Source organism: Colletes latitarsis, chromosome 6 (genome assembly GCF_051014445.1).
Source record: "Colletes latitarsis isolate SP2378_abdomen chromosome 6, iyColLati1, whole genome shotgun sequence".
Classification (NCBI taxonomy): domain Eukaryota; kingdom Metazoa; phylum Arthropoda; class Insecta; order Hymenoptera; family Colletidae; genus Colletes; species Colletes latitarsis.
Genome location: NC_135139.1, coordinates 20,803,856 through 20,822,810, shown reverse-complemented (window position 1 = coordinate 20,822,810; position 18,955 = coordinate 20,803,856). Strand labels below are relative to the sequence as shown.

General features: G+C 44.7%; 1 protein-coding gene across 2 annotated transcripts; it reads left to right on the top strand.

The window, feature by feature from the left end:
* The first annotated feature begins 1,223 nt into the window (after positions 1–1,223).
* Positions 1,224–12,899, top strand: LOC143342344 (uncharacterized). 2 transcript variants are annotated; one of them, XM_076766118.1, is made up of 5 exons: positions 1,224–1,628; positions 8,901–9,133; positions 9,296–9,478; positions 10,023–10,209; positions 10,797–12,899. In XM_076766118.1, the coding sequence occupies exons 2-5, from the start codon at positions 8,925–8,927 to the stop codon at positions 11,565–11,567; spliced, it is 1,350 nt and encodes a 449-aa protein (XP_076622233.1). In that variant the 5' UTR covers positions 1,224–1,628; positions 8,901–8,924; the 3' UTR covers positions 11,568–12,899. The 2 variants fall into 2 exon arrangements, with proteins under 2 accessions (XP_076622233.1, XP_076622232.1); XM_076766117.1 differs by having other exon boundaries at positions 8,889–9,133.
* Positions 12,900–18,955: the final 6,056 nt, after the last annotated feature.

Below are 18,955 nucleotides of genomic sequence, written 5' to 3'. Positions count from 1 at the left end.
TTAATTTTAAGTCTCTAGTGTATCTGCGTATGCCAAGTAATTATTTAACAAGTAGCTTCTCTCGACTCGTCTCGCTTCTTGCTTCGGTCACCACTGTTTCGTTGAACGAAACATGTGATCGGCCGTCCAGTTTGTCCGAAAGATCTAGTCGCCTGCCAATGACAGATCGATTTCTAGAAATAGAAATCAATCTACCAAGGGTAGTGTCGATTCGATCCGAAGATCTGCTGCACGGTTCAGCATCGCGTCGCGTCGCGTCTCCAACAATTTAGCTTCATCCCTTTTTAAACAAAATAATTACTTGGCATGACTAATCTAGTTTCTAAGGATGTAAAAGAGAGATCGATGTAACTTGGATTCCATCTATCTCCCTTCGGGTCTCCACTCGCAGCAACCTCCTCGTGGTGAGACCTGGTAATCGGTGTTACCCACGATAGAAAAGTTATTCTTCGTGGGTGACACCGAGCTAATGGCTGCGAATTTAGAATTATTTCTTGATATAATAAACGAATTTAGATTTATAGTTAGGCAGGTGTTTGGTTAACCATTATGCTAGGCAGGTTATTTTTATTTGAAGAGAAATTCTATTGAAAATTCTTTCAACTCTCTTCGTTGGTTGTGCATCTTACATTGGTTGCACTTTTTTTGTTTGTCCTTTATTAATGGAAGTTTCAGGTCAGTATGGCAGTCAGATTGGGCCACGTAAGTCCATAAGGTGAAAGGTCTGGGTTAGGTAGCTGGTCGCCATGAGAATCTCAATTTGACGTTTCGAACCTTTTAACTTTCGCGTTGTTTAATTTCAAAGGTCGAGCCGATGACGAGCGCCGCTCTAAACAAATTTCTTACTTCTTTTTTAAGGTTCAGTACAAAAATCGATACATTTTAAATCCTGTGTTCCTTTTCTTTATATTCTATTATTACTACCCTTAACTTAAACGATACGCGAGTATTTGTTTGCGATTCTTTCCACCCAAATTTTGCCCTGCTTTTCTGTGAAATGTTTGATTTAGAGATAGTTCGAGAATTTTAGCTTGTCGCTGTAAGTCCTGGAGAAACACAGAATATTATCGGTCGGATGGATCGAGGGATAGATAAATTCGTAGATACGCGATGAACGTACCGACTCGCTATTTTCGACGGCATTGCGGTGACGCATGGTGTACATAGATCGGAGACAAGAAATCCTCGTGGTAGGGACTTGGAACCAGTTGTTCTAATCTCTTTCGACTGGCATATCGCGTGTCGAACCGCGGCAGTAGTACGCTCGATAGCATCGTGGACGTTCGACGCCTCCAGTCTCCTCTTCCTCTGACGATCCCCTGTTTCTACCCTTTCCGTCGCGCAGACTACCCCGAGGATCCTGGATCCTGAGATTCTGGATCTGGAACACGGTCGATCCGTAGTCGAATATTTCGTACATCGCGAAACAAAAAAGATTCGTCTTTCGAGAAGAAACGCTTTTTCCGTTCGTTGTAGTCTAGGTCTGGTTCGACGATTTATTTCCGCACTGAGCATGAACTTCACTCGTTCGGAAGACGCGAAGGAACGTACGTGTGTAGTGAATTAACGTGTCCGACGGTGGAAAGCATCGACGAAGATTGGTTTTCCCGTCGCTCGAAATCTATCAGGTAAGAAGATTCGAAATTATTTATCGATCGTACACGTTTTTAATGAGAATTCGATTTTCGCGACAAGTCGATTACCCAAACCCGAACCTCGGTTAAAAATGTTAAAAACAATGAATTGTTGTTCTTACGTCTGCCAAATCAATTATTCGCGCGAGCAATTACAGTGCCAGGTTCGAGACCAGCAGACAAATTCTGAAACTATGACAGTTGCGTTATTTCCCAGGTGGATCTCGTACAGAAATGCACTTTATCCATCAACGCATACTCGCCATTAACACTGGAACAACTAGCGTCGAGTACCTAATTTTATCACGTCCCTTAACTTCACTAGCATTTGAGAAAACGTTTCCAAAAAGTATACAATGTAACATATTTTCTTACTTCGACAAAAGTAAATATACATCCTGATAAAATTATCTTAATAGCTTCCCCAACTTCAAGCTAGGAAATCTGTATCAGTTATTTTTTTTAGGGGTTTGGTTGTTCCAGTGTTTTATCAACGATACGAAACAAAAATTCTTCATATTTCTTTGGAAGTCTACTTAAACTTTGACCCTCGAACGAGATACAATAGACGCTCGATGTTTATTTACTGATAGTCAATCTGTTCCCTAAAAAAGATAACAGTCGACTCGCGTGGAGTTCGTCGTAGACGCGATACGTTCCATCGAACGATTCGAAATATTCTAGCGCGAACGCGGCGAAATCGTCGACGACGGTTTACGGGTGGAATAAAAATCGGCGACGATATTTTTCTGACCCCAAACTGACAAGCTCGCACACGAGGCCCCGATTAAAAAACGAAGGAAAAAGGAAACCGAGAGAAAAAAAAGAGAACCACTCGATAAGACTCGTGGAAAAGTTCGTGTTCCTTAACCTCCTCGCTGCATTTCTATTAAGAGCGGAGCCAGCCGCTCTCCGCTGATCCAATTTAGTTTTCATTCAACGTGAAACCAAGAGCAATTTGAAAATTCTTTCAACGCCGTCCGCTTTCGCGTTCAATCAAACCGCAATTTATTCCGTTTCGTTCCGCCGTCGGATCTTTCGTGCGGCGTGGGGTATTCGTTTTCAAAAAGAAAAACGAAAACAAACGTAGAACAAAATAAAAAAAGAAAAAACACGCTAAATTTGTATAAAGCTGAGAGAATGTTGCGCTGTAAACAGAACTTCGTAAAATCTGATTTCGCGTTTAACCCGTGAATAGCTTACGGCGAGGGGGGGTGGGGCAGTTCTGGAAATCGATTTCCTTAAAACGTGTTTAATTGTTTTTAAGTAAATCGTCCATCGTTCCTGGCACGATAACGTCAATAATTTAACATAATAATAATGGTAGTTTGCTATAGCGTAAGACAGAAAGAATATGGTGGTACTTAAGCGTTAAGTAATTTAATTACTTTTGTCCACTATCCAATGACACGTAGGAGGAATGTGGGTACAACTAGTCATCGAAATGGTCTCGTGTATTAAGTATTAAGTATCCATCGTTTGGTATTTATCTCCTACGATTTCTGTCTATCGAAAAGCATTTCATCTCCGTTTTATTACACGCTCCGTTTCTCGTTTCTAGTTGCACGCCTCGCGGTCGCCATTTGTTTATATCCGAATGGCACCGTCTGATATAATTGCATCGCGTCGCGACGTATTTTTAATGGTCCGTGGGCGTGCTTATAAATAGTATGTCGTGTCGATAACCCGTCCTCTCTGTCGCTTTTCTCGGACTGGCCGTCTTGTCCGCGTTCTGATCGCACTCCCGTGACCCTAGTACTACTCGCGCCGTTATTGCTACTACTACTGATCTTGTTGCTATTACTGGATTGTTTATTAACGATGCCGCTTCGGCCTGGTTGCGTTTTAGTTATCATTGACGTCAACTAGTTTCTTCGACGTGCTCCTGCCCACCGTCTTTCGAAGCGGCTTCTGTTGGAATTTGAGACGAGATCAAGTTCAGTACGCGCGATACAGTAGTACCCCGCTATATGCAAACATTTCACCCCGAATAGTCCAGGATGCCCTATTAACCCCCTGACATTCACAATTTTACAAGCATCGTACTTCGTTATAAACGATTTTATCCTAGTTTCCGTGTTTTGTCTCCTGTGTGCGCAATAGTTCCCTGCCAAAAAATCATCCAAATCGAAAACTATACGATCGAAGGCGACGAAATATTCCGCAGCGTCGTCGAGACTCGGTTCGCGAATGTCTCGGGCCGCCCTGTCGTCGGGAACTGCCAATAAACGGTAGCCAGTATTATTAACGCAATTACAATAATCGATCGCCAGACGGAGGTTACTGGGCGTCGATATAGTCGTCGTTAATAATGCCATTATTACGGCAACGCGGTGGCAATGATGTAAGGTGACATGCAGCAATCTGTCAGAGAGCTACGAGACGCGCATGTATCGCACCGTGAAATCCTGCTTGCGTGCACATCTTCTACGGGCTGGTTGTTCTACACAGGAGTCTTGACATACCGACGATAGAAGGCTGGGACGATTAAACGACGACGATTCTGCGGAAACGGGGATGGGGTATTTGGCGCGCTGAGCAGCTGACGGGATTCGAAGGACCTGATTTAAGGAGAACGCGTCGTTGCGGTGACGTTGAACACCGTAATATTGTTCCCGTCCGTGATTCGACGTGATAAAGCAACCGGGGAATGTTGATACGCTTTGACGAGTCGCTCGATGGGAAGCTTCCTCACAGGGAAAACTGCGTCAACGCGTTGACTGCCCGACAAAGTTAAGATGCCTCTCAAATATTCATTTTAGAAGAAAGATTTGTCTCCCGATCGATTTTTATAATCGACGTTTCAATGTACTGTTTAACTATACCAAGATGCGCCACCGAGGGCGGAGTCGAGCCGTGTCTCGCCCACCCAGGCCGAATCTTTCCTGTTCCTGTCGATAGCGCGGAGGTTACGGCCGAAAAAGCGAACATAGGAGCGGGGAAACTTTTGATAAAATCGCCACGTAGTAGCTTCATCCGCAGGACTACGACAAATGCTCCACGAGAAGCGTCTTCGAGGAAGTAATCGGTCCAATTTCAATTCCCGCAGTAACCCGCCATTCTCGGGCGCGTTTCTCTATTCAACAAAGTCCCCGAGTCCGCCGGCAATTGAATTCGAACGTGAACCGAGTTACTCTTTATTGATTCAAAGTCAGTGCACTCCTGTCACGGCTCTGAACTTACTATTCTGTACTCACGATCCAGAACGCGGCCGATTAAGGCGAATCCAATTCGCGTTTCAGCGAACGTTCGATAGCGCCCGACCGTTTGTATCTAAATAATGCAGACCTATTAATACGAGTCTTCGTTTTATCGTCGTCGCGACGCTTGCCCCTCGAGTTCGCGGCTCGCGGGTAAACACGCGCTTGTTATTCGAGGAATATCCCCGTCAGATAGGACGGCAGGTCGTTCTTGCCAGTCCGCTACCGATTTTTGCCTCTGGCGATGCCGTCGTCGCGTCGATTGCGACGTTGCTGGCTCTGAAAAGGGCTCTAAGTGGTCGCCGTTCCACGAAAATTTGCGACGATTATCGACTCGAGCCTGGAAATGGCAATCGGGGGTGTCGATTCGCTTCCTTATTCGTTACTTCTATGATTGTTCCCGAAATTTATTTACGCAAACACCTTTTCTGTAATAGAATTTTAAACTTCCACCAACACAGAGAATACATTATTATCTGCTTAATTTATCGGAAAATGGCTGTAGCGTTTAACCCAACGAGTGTGTGTTAATTTTCGACTGTAATTATATTCTATATTACCCTTTAAAATGTCATGTCTTTGTTTCGGTGTCTGAGAAATTTAGTGCCCGATTATGGGTTCGGGTAATCGCGAATTAAACGCAAAACAAGGGGTTGAGGAGGTCTCGAACGAAGAGGAAGACGGACAAGGAACGGTTCCGTCGATCGATCGGCACAATCGAAAACAATGATTGTTCCGCACCGGTTGGTAAACAGTATCATTATGTCATATGCAACTAACCAGTACGGTAACGATACTGTTACTCGGTCACGTGTCGGCCTTTCTCTCCTCACGTGTAAATTATTTTCGTATCGAGTAGCTCGGTCCACGGATCGCCTCGATATCGGTCATCGGGTTTCTTCGTGTCAACGTGGTCCTCTCGATAAATAAATCGCGTATCGTTCTCCACCGTAAATCGCGAGTGGATTTCTTAACGTCGACGAAACAGGATTCTCGCGGATAAATACAGAGGCCCCCGATTTTGTGGCTTTGGACGGAACGAATCTTGTCACCGAGCGTATATATCGAGACGGGCAAAGTTTAACTCGAGCAATAGATAGTTAATAATATCACGCTACAAACAAATGAAAAGACCTCAAATACAATTTCGATATTCATCGCTGTAGTATTATTTTAACATGTGGAACAATTAAAATAAAAGTGATGAAATTGCCCACTTGTGGATACATAAATCGGGAGATTGCAGTTGATTAAAATTTAACAATACATAGCGCGGAAGAGTAGCGTGTAATTGCAACAGACATGTAGATTTGTAGCTAATAGATTGTAATTGAATATAGATTATGCCATTTGTTACGGTGCTACGGTTTTATGGCTGACTACATTGTCATTAACGATTACGGATAGCTGTACCGTGGCTCGAAATTATTCTACTCCGGGAGTAATGAACATGACGTTTAAGAAACGTAGTTTTTCGAACTTCGGATCGGACAGTCGATCGAATTCTTTTTATTCGCAAACGAGCTATCGTGTTTCGAGCTAGTATTGCTTCACCTGAATACAACCGATATCGTTTTACCATAACCATAGTTGCAGATTTCATTTATCATCGGAACACTCTGCGTACGAGAAAATATGAAGCTGTATATATTAAAAAAGAAATTTCCTACAACTTTTCCTCTTTTTCCTTCGAATTAATACGAATATAAATTTTTATTCAGAGCCGAGATCGTTGCGTTCGCGCGTCCAGCGTTTTATTCGATTCGACCCAGTAACGAAAACGATCGCGCGGTCATCGATCAAACCGATCGGTCGGCGTCGCGTAAACGATTCAAGGGGGGCAACATCGGGCGTCGTCGGTTTGTTTTCCGCCCATTTTCCTACGATCTATCTACGCTGTACCACTTCGTGCCGCGATAACGGGCGAATTATCATTGTTAACCCGCTATTAGCGGTGTCATTACATTAGCGTATCGTCTAGCCCGCATTTATTTAAACATTGTGTCCCGCTCGCAGTTTAATTGCCGGAATTAATAAAGCATCGACGATGCGTTCTCCCCTCCCCCCCTTTCCCTTCCCTGTGCGTTATATAATAAATAATTAAAGGTCCGCGTTCGTGACCTGCCCGATTGGAAATCGTCCCGGCGAAACTAATCGACGACGATCCCTAATTTATTTCCCGCTTCTGTTGGTCGCGCGGTGCCGATTTCTATTAATCACGGCCGACCCCGGAACGTTAAATAATCGCGGCCGCGACCGTAACGTTCCGAATTTTAATACGATCTGATCGTTTCTCCACGCTGAATTAACTTTGTTTGACGCATCGCGAATTATTAAGAGCCGAAAGTGTCGGGCTTTCGAGCTTATTCGGTAGTATAGTATTTAGAACAACGATCACTGGGGGCATATGACGTCCCGTTCAGAAAATATAGAAGGCGACGAGGACCCCTTTAACGCGTTAACTGCCACGATATATAAAAGTATCTCTATTATTCTTCAGAAAAACTTAAAAAACAAAATGGTTATAATTCGGTCTGTGTCAACTTTGCCTAACTCTTTCGCAAAATAAAAACTGCTAGTATCGACTGACAATTTGTCGAGAAATCCCCATTTTAATTTGCAATCCTCGCCGTGGATCCCGTACACGACATCTTTTCATCTTTTTGCTCTGGGAATCGGGTAAGAAACAGGCCGAACGCGTCGGCCATTGAAAATAGTTGGCGTTCCGGGCATTCAAAAATATTTTCTCGTGGAAGTTGCTCGACACCCGAGATCTCCAGGGGATTTGTCGGTCCGCATTTGACCCTGAGCTCGTCACCGTCCCCGGCAGCCATCCTCCGCCGCCGTCGCCGCGTTACGATTTATGAGGGAATTTTCGCAAGCCTGCCATCTTCCCGTAACGAGGTTCTTTCGGATCTTCGAGGTTCTTTGATCTCGAAAAGATTACCGGGTCGGTTGCTGCTACGCGCAGAACATTCGAGCGAAAAGCGCGCCTTTTAATTTCGGGACGGAATTAAAATCAGTCCTGAACGCGACACCATTTTCTTTGCTCGTTCCTCGCGCGTTTCCGCGCGTAACGACCATAACCGCGTCCCCTTGGAGCTAATGACCTCCTTGGAAATTGGACCTTGCCTCGGATTAGCAATAAAAGCAATTTTTAATAAACTTTTAAGTTTGCAGAATCGATAAATAATGGTTATTATATTTTTCTACGAGGCAATTTTCAATTTACCGTACGTATTATCGTTCCCCACGGAATTTCGCGAAGACAAAGACGCGTCGCCATCATATTTTTCCGCGAGGAGAATTCGAATTCCTCCCCGTTCTCGTCTTTGATAAACCACGGAAGTAAATATTGGACGAAGACAGGCTTGGAAGGGTCCGTGCCTTTTAAGGGCTCCTTTGGCAGCCACCAAGTGGCCTTCGTTTCGCAATGAAGCTCCCTTTTGACCTAACGTTCATGGAGTGCACTCGTAATTCAACCGACTTTTTGCTCAAGGCGTCTTCTTATTCTCGTCATCGCGTTACTGGCGGAAATATCGAAAGATCCTCCCAGATTTTCTTCCAGCTCCACCGACGGTGAAACTCGCGGCATTTTATGGCTACCGATAAAAGGCGATCGATACGAACGTCGGTCGAAAAATCGCTCGAACTTTAAATTTGAAACATCAATTTCGTTGTATTATCAAACCATTGTGACTATTTCTTAAAATTTATGTAACCGTGGAGTCTGCGAATAAAATGTACCATCAAGTTATGAGATACATAAAATGTCGATGCTACGTTTTACTTGCATACCCTGCAGTTATTCAAACTTGCTCCGTGACCCGAAGCCACATTCTAATAGGATTAGGGTTAATCCCGCGCCAACGAGTTTTTGGACGTTAAATCCTACGAGGTTTGGGACCGGTTTGCAAGACGTTTGCGTTCGTTGTTAGTAATAAAATTTCCGTTGTGATGGCGAAGGAGGACTCGACTTGCTAAATAATCAGCCCTGCTAACAATTGCTGGGAGCCAACGGTAATGCTATTGCGAATGATCACTGACGTTGCAGAACTTTTCGCAGACGCGAGGGAGTCTTTTGCGGACAATGGGAACAATGAGGAACAATTTTGCCGGGGTCTTTGTGCTCCTGCTGGTCCTGATGCTTCCGACGAGTCAATCTTTCCCGCACGGCAAAGAACATTCCTCGAGAAGAAACAGTTTAGCCAACACTTTAACCCCGAAGGCTCCATCAGCGTCCACGACTTACGAGTGTCTCTTCGTGGACGAGAACCTGCCGACCTGCGACGTTAAATGGTGAGTTTCTACCACCGTTAGAAAATTAGGATAACGATGTCCCTTTTAATTTATTTTTTGCTCCTGGACAGTTTGTCGAAATTTTTACGTGGATAAAAATACGCATGTTTGAGTCACGATTGGCCACGATTTGCTTTTAAACTTAAGAAATGGCGTTCGCAGGATGCTGGACGAGGACGAGGACTCTACGGATTTGACGACAGCTCGAGAAAAGAGAGATTTGAACGCGAAGCTTGACGAACTTACGGAGTCACGCCCGAGGGCCAAAAACGTCGACGCTTCTTCGATGACACGAGTCATAGTTTACACCTTCGAGGGTTGCATACCACCTATTCGACACGACAGGTATGATTTTCAATCTTTCCCCGATTTATTTTCACTCGGTAGAGGCAGAAGCTCACAATAGTAGCGCCTTCGTTATTCAAATTTGAAAGCTAGAGAAACATTCTCTCATAGAGGTTGAAATTAATTTGATTTATGTTGCTTTCATACTGAAACTTGGAACAGTCACGTGTAATTAGGAGGAAGACAGCTTAATATAGTAAACATATTGAAAGCAGCGATCGCGAGAAGTTATTTTTAAATGTCGTCGATCAAAGTCTAACGCGACAAAAGAAAATACAGAAAAGTAAATTGCCAAGCACAACAAGACAAACTTGGCGATAGGAAGGTTGGCGACATACGAAATAAAAAAAATTTAATAACTATCTGTGCACGTGGTATTAAATAATAAAACGAAGTCCAAATTATATATACAGTCTTATCGCGTTAGTAAAAAGATGGTACACCATCAGTATTTACAAATACTATATAACAAATTTTGGAAAATATTGCACGGTAATAAAAATTGGAAGAATAATATAATGCATTTTTTTAAATCGTTCGACAGGTTGCATTTTTTGATGCCACTTTGCGAGGGAATTGCTCTGGACAAAATCGTGGGAGTGGAGAGATTTTATCCCTTCGCGGTGAAGGGTGTGAAAAATCCACCGTTTGTCTTTCCGGAAGTGACCCACGACCAATGGTTGCGCATGAAGACGCGACTTGGAAACCACGTTTCGTCGAATGCACGCAACGTGAGTAACTGAGCTTTTTCTCGAATTAAGAATTTATTCTCAAGAAATATTCCTGCCCAATCCTCTTTTCAATGCTACGGAGAACTCTTTAATTTCCTTCAGCAGTGTTCCGGACCCTATTTGCAGCATGTTTATTTCCCTACTTTTATCGAATAAAGTATTTCTTTCATCAGTTTCTAAGGGGACTTCTAATTTCTTCGGAATTAAGGTTTCCTCCAATATTCACATCAACTCCGGAATTTTCTTTTCAATAGAATTCCTCTTTCATAACCTTCCATAGAATTTTCTATACTTTGTATCGAGACGTCTACTTCTTCTATTTTCGCGTTTTCTTCGATAATATTCTAGCCGTCTCTCGTCTGAATTTTCCTTTTTAACCTACGGAATATTCACTCGGTTAATTTTCGAAAACTTCAGAGGACCGTACACGTTGTTACGATAAAATTATACGGTAATTAAGTTCGTGTTTAAACCTTGTTAAGAGAAACCATCCTGTGCTTGTGCCAAAAATCATCCAGCAAGATGTCAGACGATTACTTTTCCCGAAGTCCAGCGGTGGTACAATCGAACTCGCGTTTTCGTTTCAGAAGAAGCATCGTACGGCCATTTCTGCGGAAGCTGCGATCAACAAAACGTCTCACGGCCGCACGGACGAGCTTATGAGGGCAGCGACGACGAAGGAAACGATGCCGAACGCGATCGTCGCCAATACGAACGTCTCGAACGGATCGTCATCGAGGGGACCCATTCGTGGCAGCTGGTCGAAACCTGCGGCATCGACGGGCACAGAGAGGAGGATAATCGGGGAAATCGAGCACAACGAATCGCCAAAGTCTTACGCCACGGCGAGTATCGAGAACACGAGCCGCGATCATCCTAGAATTCCGAGCGACGCGTGGTCGAGGAACGGGATCGCCGAGGATCGGGGAAATGAAATGGAATCGCGACCGAGGAAGAAGTCCCGCGGCCATTCCAGATGGAAAATTCCCAACAAAGCCGATCGTCGGCGAGAAATGACCGTCGTGGATCGTAAGAAGTCGAGTACGGACGATAAAAACGAGAATCTGGACGCGATTCCAGCGCCTCCGCTCGTTAAATCGCCGAGGACGTCGATCGCGACGAATCGCGTAGATCGCAAGAAGATGGCTGTCGACGAGCCAGGGAATCACGACGATTCCAAGCACTTTTTGAAACCATTACTCGATACGCGGACAGAGGATCGCGGAATCGTGAACGGATCGAACGATCTGCTGACAGAGGAGCAGGCGATCGAGGAAGAATTTAGAAGGAAGAGAGATATAAGGCTGAGAGAACCAATTGATGCTAGACGAAACGAAGAATCGAGGAGTCGGTGGTAAATCGTTCGTTCGACGATTCAGAAAGCTCGAGGGAAACTCTGAGATCGAGAAGTCGATTCCTGACAAGTTGAGGATGTTTTTTATGGACGCGGTATCGTTCGTTCCGAAAGTTATTCCGCGATTCCGAATCGTAGGACGAAGAGCTGGCCAATGAAAGGCACTGTTCGTGAAAAGATGGACGAATTCGTTAACTTGAAAGCGACGTCGCGGAAAAGATTGTCGAAGGAATCAGCGAAGAAGAAGAAGTATTGAAATTATTTGGAGTCGCTCTCGTCTCGAATGGACTGAGAGAAACGAGGGACATTTTTCTTGAAAAACTATGTAAGAACTAGGATTAGGATTAGGATTTCTCGTCGAACTGCTCTCTATTCAAATGCTCGAACATCCAAGTGATTGAAATATTTTGTGCAGTGATCGAGTTGTGAGATTCGAACAGTGTGATGTGGATCGTTTCTTCGTCGATCCTTTTCAAAACATTATGATTTAAGATATTATACGACATTTGTATGCTAAGTAAAAAAACTAGCGCGTTTACGTTTCACGTCAGTAAGTAACCCCAAACGATCACACGCGATAATACGCCCTACCATACGCTAATATAAAACGTTTATACAAAGGTGGTTAAAGCAACGTTCACCAATGCTGTATGAAAAAATCGTAATTAAACCAATAAAATAGTGATAGATGAAATAATTGTCGTTAAGGTGAAGGTAACCCCATGTGGCTAAATTGGTTTCCTCTGCTTTACTATTTTATGCGCATAGAGACAGTAATTTCGTGATTTTGACTAACGTTAAAATTATTCTTGCTTTTCGGGTCGTACAATAATAGTCGGAGGGGGGGCGGGGGCCAGGTCCGGCCCGCGGGCCACGATGTGCCGAGCCCTGTTCTGGAAGAACGTGTTATTCGACGGTCGAATAATAGAGCCTTCGAATCGCTGGCTGGTCGGATAAACAAGGCTCCACTGTAGAAGCGTCGAAAGTACCGTTCGTCGAGAAGCAAGCGTTTGTTTCGCGTCTCGTTACATATTACGCTGGTACTTCGAACACATGGTCCGGAACGGGCCACCGTGATTAAAAATCGAGCCACACGAGGGCTCGACGCTTTGTCGGACGGGAGTTTCGCGGTCCACCGGCGAAACTAATATAACTTTTAAATTACTTGTCGGACACGCATAGTTGGGATTCCGAAATGGCAACGAAGTGCGTTTACATTCGGTCGCGTGTAAATTCGCGGCCTGACGCTCGTTGGGAAACGACGCGATACGTTCGCGGTACCGAAACTGTCTTAGACGTTGTCATTAGCGAGAACTACTCCATCCAACGGTGGAAATAAAACGTATAGTTAAGTAACATGGGAATCTTCTGTGGAAATATTCCAGCTTCTCCATTTTTGTGCTTTCTACGAAAACGATTTAGAAGTTGTTGAATCAATTTGTTCTATCTTCAAACTAGACGAACCACTTAAAAGTCATGAAACACTGAGAGGAGTCAAACGTCGTTTGCTGTACGGCTTGCGGAAGGGTTGGAGCAAACACGCGAAACGACAACGATCGTGCCTGGGAAAATATAAACAGTGTTACCTTGCCAAAGGAGCTTCGCCGCGATGAAAGCAGTAATATAGTAAACAGATTCGAAGAATTTGTCAGGTTCGCCGCGTCTTCGATCCTGTTTGAAATTTGGAACGAAATTTTTCAACGAGGACAAGCTGACAGATTGAAAAGTGGTAGGGTTAAAGCCGATGGCGCGCTTACGACGACGTTCGCTTCGTTCCTCTTTTCTCGCTTTCCTCTCCTTCATCCCCCACTTCTACCGTTCTCCAATCCCATCGAAGCACGGAAAAACGTCTCGACTCGATTTCTTATTCCGATCAATCAGTGCTTCTCAAATCTTCCTTTTTCCTTTAACAAAGGAAAATTATCAATCGATACCGAGTCGAAATAAATTATCATTTTTCCAATACACGGGTCCAAAATTTTCAGATACCTGTATTTGCTAATTACACTGTAAGGATTCGTACTATATTTTAGATATTTCCCTACGAAACGATCGCAGAAATACTAGTAAAAATCGTTGCATTTAAATTCAAAGAAACCATTTAACTTAAGTTGGAAACTAAGTTAAAAAATATTTTTCGACGCGCAGACTCGACGAGGAAAAGAAAACTGTTACCAGAAACAACTTCGATGGAAGCGAGGTTCAAGAATAAAATTTTCCCGACTCCGGAGTTCACGGACTACAGTTTGAGAAACACTGCGATAAATCGTCCGTGCTTTCCTTCTTCCGGGCGAACAGAAATATCTGTTCCGCGTTCCAGATCGAATTCCACGAATCCGAATAAGTAATTACCGTTATCGCGCTCGCTTCGATTGCTCGCGAATTATTTTCGTCCCGAATCGACCGACGTCCTCGCCGCTCGGAAACGTTCGACTCGAGACGTTTTCATTGATCTCAGGACACAAAACAATGTACAATGGAAGGTAGAAAACTTCTTCCGACGTCACGGGCACGAGGACATCCGATTGGTCCAATCCGAATCACGTGGCTCGCCAATGTCGTTCTATCAATCGGACACCCCCGCGTTTGCGACGTTGGAACAAACGTTGTGTCTCCTATTGCGCGAAGAGATTTCTTCGGAATCGATCGAAATTCCTCTTTGTCGCGAACATCAATTACATGTATGTGATATGTACATTAAAATACTAAGGTAGAATAACATTAAGTTGCAGGTTGTAGATGGTTAAGAGTACTTTCTGTCTTCATAATTTCATTATTTGTTATAGAGGGGTTTTCAATAAAATACAACATGAAATACGTTTTACTTACATGATATACTAAATGAATAAATTGTAAAAAGCGAAACTATGCTATTCGAAATAAGTTTTCTCCTATTTTTAAACGAATCAACGATTCAAACAACTTGGCGTTTTCACACCGTAACGCTATCTTGTTCCTGTTTCTCAAGTTCGCGCGGCCTGACAGGATTCGCGAACAGATCGCCGAATAATCCCGGCTGTTCCGTAGGTTTCGCCACGGATTCCAGATGGACGTTATCCCGCAAGCTATCCAAGATGTTAAGCGATCCAGAATTGTTCGATACGTCCATGATCGCCGGTGTTTCCTCGATCTCCATCGGAACTCTGACAGACTCACCCTCGACAGTCTCTGGTTTCGACGTGGTGCTGGTACTTTTTCGACGTTGAAATAAATTACCAGGCCTGAAAAAGTTCCCCAGAATACCTGACTCGGAAGCCTCAGTAGTCTGAGTCGTCGATGATCCATTTGATTTCTGACCGTCACCGTGAGACTTGTGCAAGAGATTTTGAAGAGTCTGCACGATCACGGAGTTCTCTGTTCTGTTCACCAAGCTCTGGATCGCTTGAAAGATGTTGTTCTTAATTGGTTGATCAATCGATGTGCTATTATTCTTCGAGACCTCTGGCTCTTCAGTTTCTGTAGATCGATTAGAATTCTGAAATGGCGTTTCGAGTGTAGATAACCTAGATGGTGGAAGATCACTAAGGATTACAGGTCTGCCATCGACTTCCACGATAGGCTGCAACACAACCGAATGATCGACGCCGGGTTTGCTGATCACGAGAACTGGTTTCGGTTGCTCGATCATCGGCACGTAAACCGCGCCGCCAAAGGAAGAGTCGCAAACGTTTTCCGGTGTTCCTTGATCGGTCGTCGGTTCAAGATTCACGGAGATGCTCAAAGTGGGCTTGGAATCGGGAACTGGTTTTGCGGGTTCGACGTTATTTTGGTGACCCTCGCACAACGGCACGCCAATGTCGGGTAAACAATTATGGGCGACCAGGGTGGCAGTCATCGGCGAATCCAGGACCTTGGTGACGTAAATCCGCTGTGGCTTCGACGATACGCCGCCAGACCCCAACGATCTCTCTACTCTAATATTCCCCTCTGAAACTTCTGTCAGCTCTGGTGTTTTCGTTCCAAGTTCCGATGAGAAACCGTCAAAGTCTTCCGACGACTCCGGGTCTCCCAAAGGCGTAGAAACGACGACTTCCGGAGATATCAGTCTAGCGGTACCTTCTTCGTCCATGGACGATATGCTCGATTTTGGATTAATCGGTTCGATACGCTCCCCTCTGTCTTCGTTAACGGATTTTCCGCTGACGCGCTCGTATTCGGCCTGGAATTTTCTTAGGCCTTCCAGACAGGATTTTACTCCTTCGGCGGGAACCACGCAAACGGGCTGACGCCACCTGACAATCTCTACCACCTGTGCATCCTGTGCTGTCAACGGCGATTGGATTCCAGACCAGAGAAATCGATTTGGGTTCAACGCGAACGAACCGGAGACTAGCGTCAGAAACACTGTTACTATCGCGTGCTTCATGGTTAGCAAGTTTCTAGGATCTTCTGGAATCTCAGAGCTCGGATCTTTAGTAATATTTTCGATACTCGAAGATGTTAACACTGGGAGACCTTCTGGTACCAAGGAGTTTAATATTTGGAATTTCCTTGACGAATGCTTTCAGCGTTTGGCCACTTTTCCAGAGAATTTTCCTCCAGTTTCGTTGATATTAAACGCACTGCATCATTCCGAAGGCAGACGGTGGTAAACTAAAGCATTTTCGAGCTGCGCAGGGTTATTTATAGACGAAACACTACCACCGACGAGTAAAAAGGAAAATATGTCGCATTGTTAAGAGTCCTTTAGGGCTTTCGACCGATCGGAGAGCCTCTCGGAGTCCGTCGACGATCTTTCCGGGCGATTAGGCGGGTCGATGAACATACCTGAGCTGAAACCGATTTTAGTGCACTTACGTGCGACCACTAACGTCGCGTTAATTACCCTCGAGGGACGTGGCGTTTATGTGTTGGACGTCTCTGTACTGGACAAGTTAATTGCGGGACTAAAATGTGGGTAAGGTGAAAGTTCAAGCATTTCTGAAATATTTCTGTCACGCTAATCGCTGTTACGTGTCCAAGCCATTGTCTGGTTACTTCCCATTTCGGAGCAGCGTTTACGATGATTTTTGTTTTCGCTTCTCTTCTCACTTTCGGTTCAGTATTTATTTCTGCTCTTCATTTTATGTTTGCTTTTTATGTCGTTTAAATTCGTTCACGGAATATACATTCTGACTCTTTAAGCAAGAATTCGGCCGCTTCTCCGGTCATAAAAGGTGCAACTCGACCGGTCCATTTAAGTTCCCTCTAATCTCCAGTCCCCACAAAAGCCCCAACAGCCGAGTGTTCCGAGAGAAACGACAAATGCGGAGATAACAAACAGTAGAGATGGAATCGAGTCCAATACATACTCACGAATCTAAGTTAATTCCAATACCCTTCGTTTGTTTGACGAGTTCCAATACTATTGAAAGTTCATTAAACCTTGAGTCCAGAAACATTTCGGGCCACAGATTATATTTCCAAGAAAGAATTTTTCACCAAAAATTAGTGTAATTGACTCCCGTAGTCGAAAATAATTTTTTTAGAATGATTTGAAATTGTTTATCTTCGCCAAAAAATTTCTGTGTGTAAATGGAAGGGCAGTTTCCTTTGGGCACCGGTCTGCCGTTTGATAATACTGAATTGCCTTTTTCAATCCCTCCCATAGTCAACTGACATGTATTTATGCACACACTGCAGCTGACTGTCCATCAATACTAATTCAGTGAATAGATTCTCAATTGACCTCCGAATTTTCAGGTCGGTATGGCAGTCAGATCGATCTACGAAAGTCCATAAGGTATAAGGTCTACTCGTATACCTCGTCTGTGGCGTGACCTTTGCCCTACCATAAAATTAGTTCACAGGGGCCCACGAACGAAGGGTGAATTCGGTATCGTTCCCATCGCTGGAGTCCTCTGGCGCGAGAGGCCAGATTCCTGCTAGTCTACGTCTCCGGTGAAGAGGAGTCTTAAAAGAGGAGAGGGAGGGTGGCAGGAGGTGGAGGAGGAGGGGGACCAGCGGAGAAGGAGAGGCCCGCGGAGGCCGTGGCTGACGCGGAGGTGGAGGAGCGATTTCTTCGGCGATGCCTGGCCGCCACGGTGTCGCGCGGAGGCTGCGGTTAGAAAGCCTTAAGCCGGGCCCACAGTGTTGTCCGTGTGTTCGTCGCGGTCGCGTATCACCTGACCGTCCACGCCGCGCGACGCCACAACCTGTCCAGTATGCTCGGTGTCCGCGTACTAAGAGTGCCGTACGCCTGACCGACTGGTACCAGTACGGTACCAGTTGCCCTGCAGCCCGGCAGCTGCTCGAGCCTCGTCGTCGTTGCCCCGTCGAGCTGGCTCCGCGATCGCGAGAACATCCTCGTCGTCGTTTTGCCATCCGGTGAACCGGTGGGTCAGTCCGTAGCGCGACGCAGGCGCCGTTTCGGGACTTCCACGGGATTCCACGGGAAGAGGGTACCGTGCGTGCAATTCCTGGCGACCCTGGCCAACACGGTTTCTGGTCCGGCGAATCCCGTCAGACATCAGCGATTCGCGGTGTCGGGTTCGGGTGACACCTTATCTCGCCTCGTTGAACTTGGATTCCTGTTGGGAACAGCTTCCCAGGTGCGGTTCGTGTTTTGCTTCGAACGGTTTCGAGGATTCCTGGATCCCATTGGAGCGAATGGCATTGTTTGGACCCAAGACAAATAACCCGGATAGCGTTTAGGTGACCAGGTAACGTTCATTTTGGACGAAGCAAGAAATGCTAAATAGGAATATCTTTTGAGTCTGGGATGTTCAATTTTGAATACTTCACGAGCTTCGTTAGTTCCGTTTGATGAGGATGTGGTGTTTTTTTATATCAGATGTCTAAGAAGATACCTTTTTTTCTTCTACGTCGTTGATAAGTGTAAGCCATAGTTGACACATGCGCCATAGCACAGTAAATTTCTACCACTCTCTGGATTCGTTATTTCGATCCAATAAAGATATTCTGCATGACAAACATTACGAATGCTGTTTTTATGAATTCTTTAGTCCCACTGCAAACAGGATAAAGATAAATGTCAGATAAAGAACATGCGGTACGATTGTCTGTTTCGATTTTGCAAGAAAATAAATTTTCTTATCTTTAACCTTGGCACAATGGGCTCTGTAATGGCAGTACTTCGAATCTTCTAAATAATTTATATTATAAAATGGAGAATGTTTTAAATCTCTACTTTTACAAATCGAAGTGTTAGAGCCCTTAATATTTTTCTTTGGTCATCCCCATCAAATTGTGTTTACCGATCGTAAGTTGCGTTGATTGTCGCGAAGAAAGACTGCTTGGACCCTCTTTTGAATTTCTGTTGAATTATATCGCTATTGTGTAGTTTCTGGTCCGGCGATTTCCGTCAAGCCCGAGTGATTCTCGGTATCGGGTTTGGGTGACACCTTATCTCGCCTCGTTGAACTTGGATTCTTGCTGAGAGGAGCTCGTTAT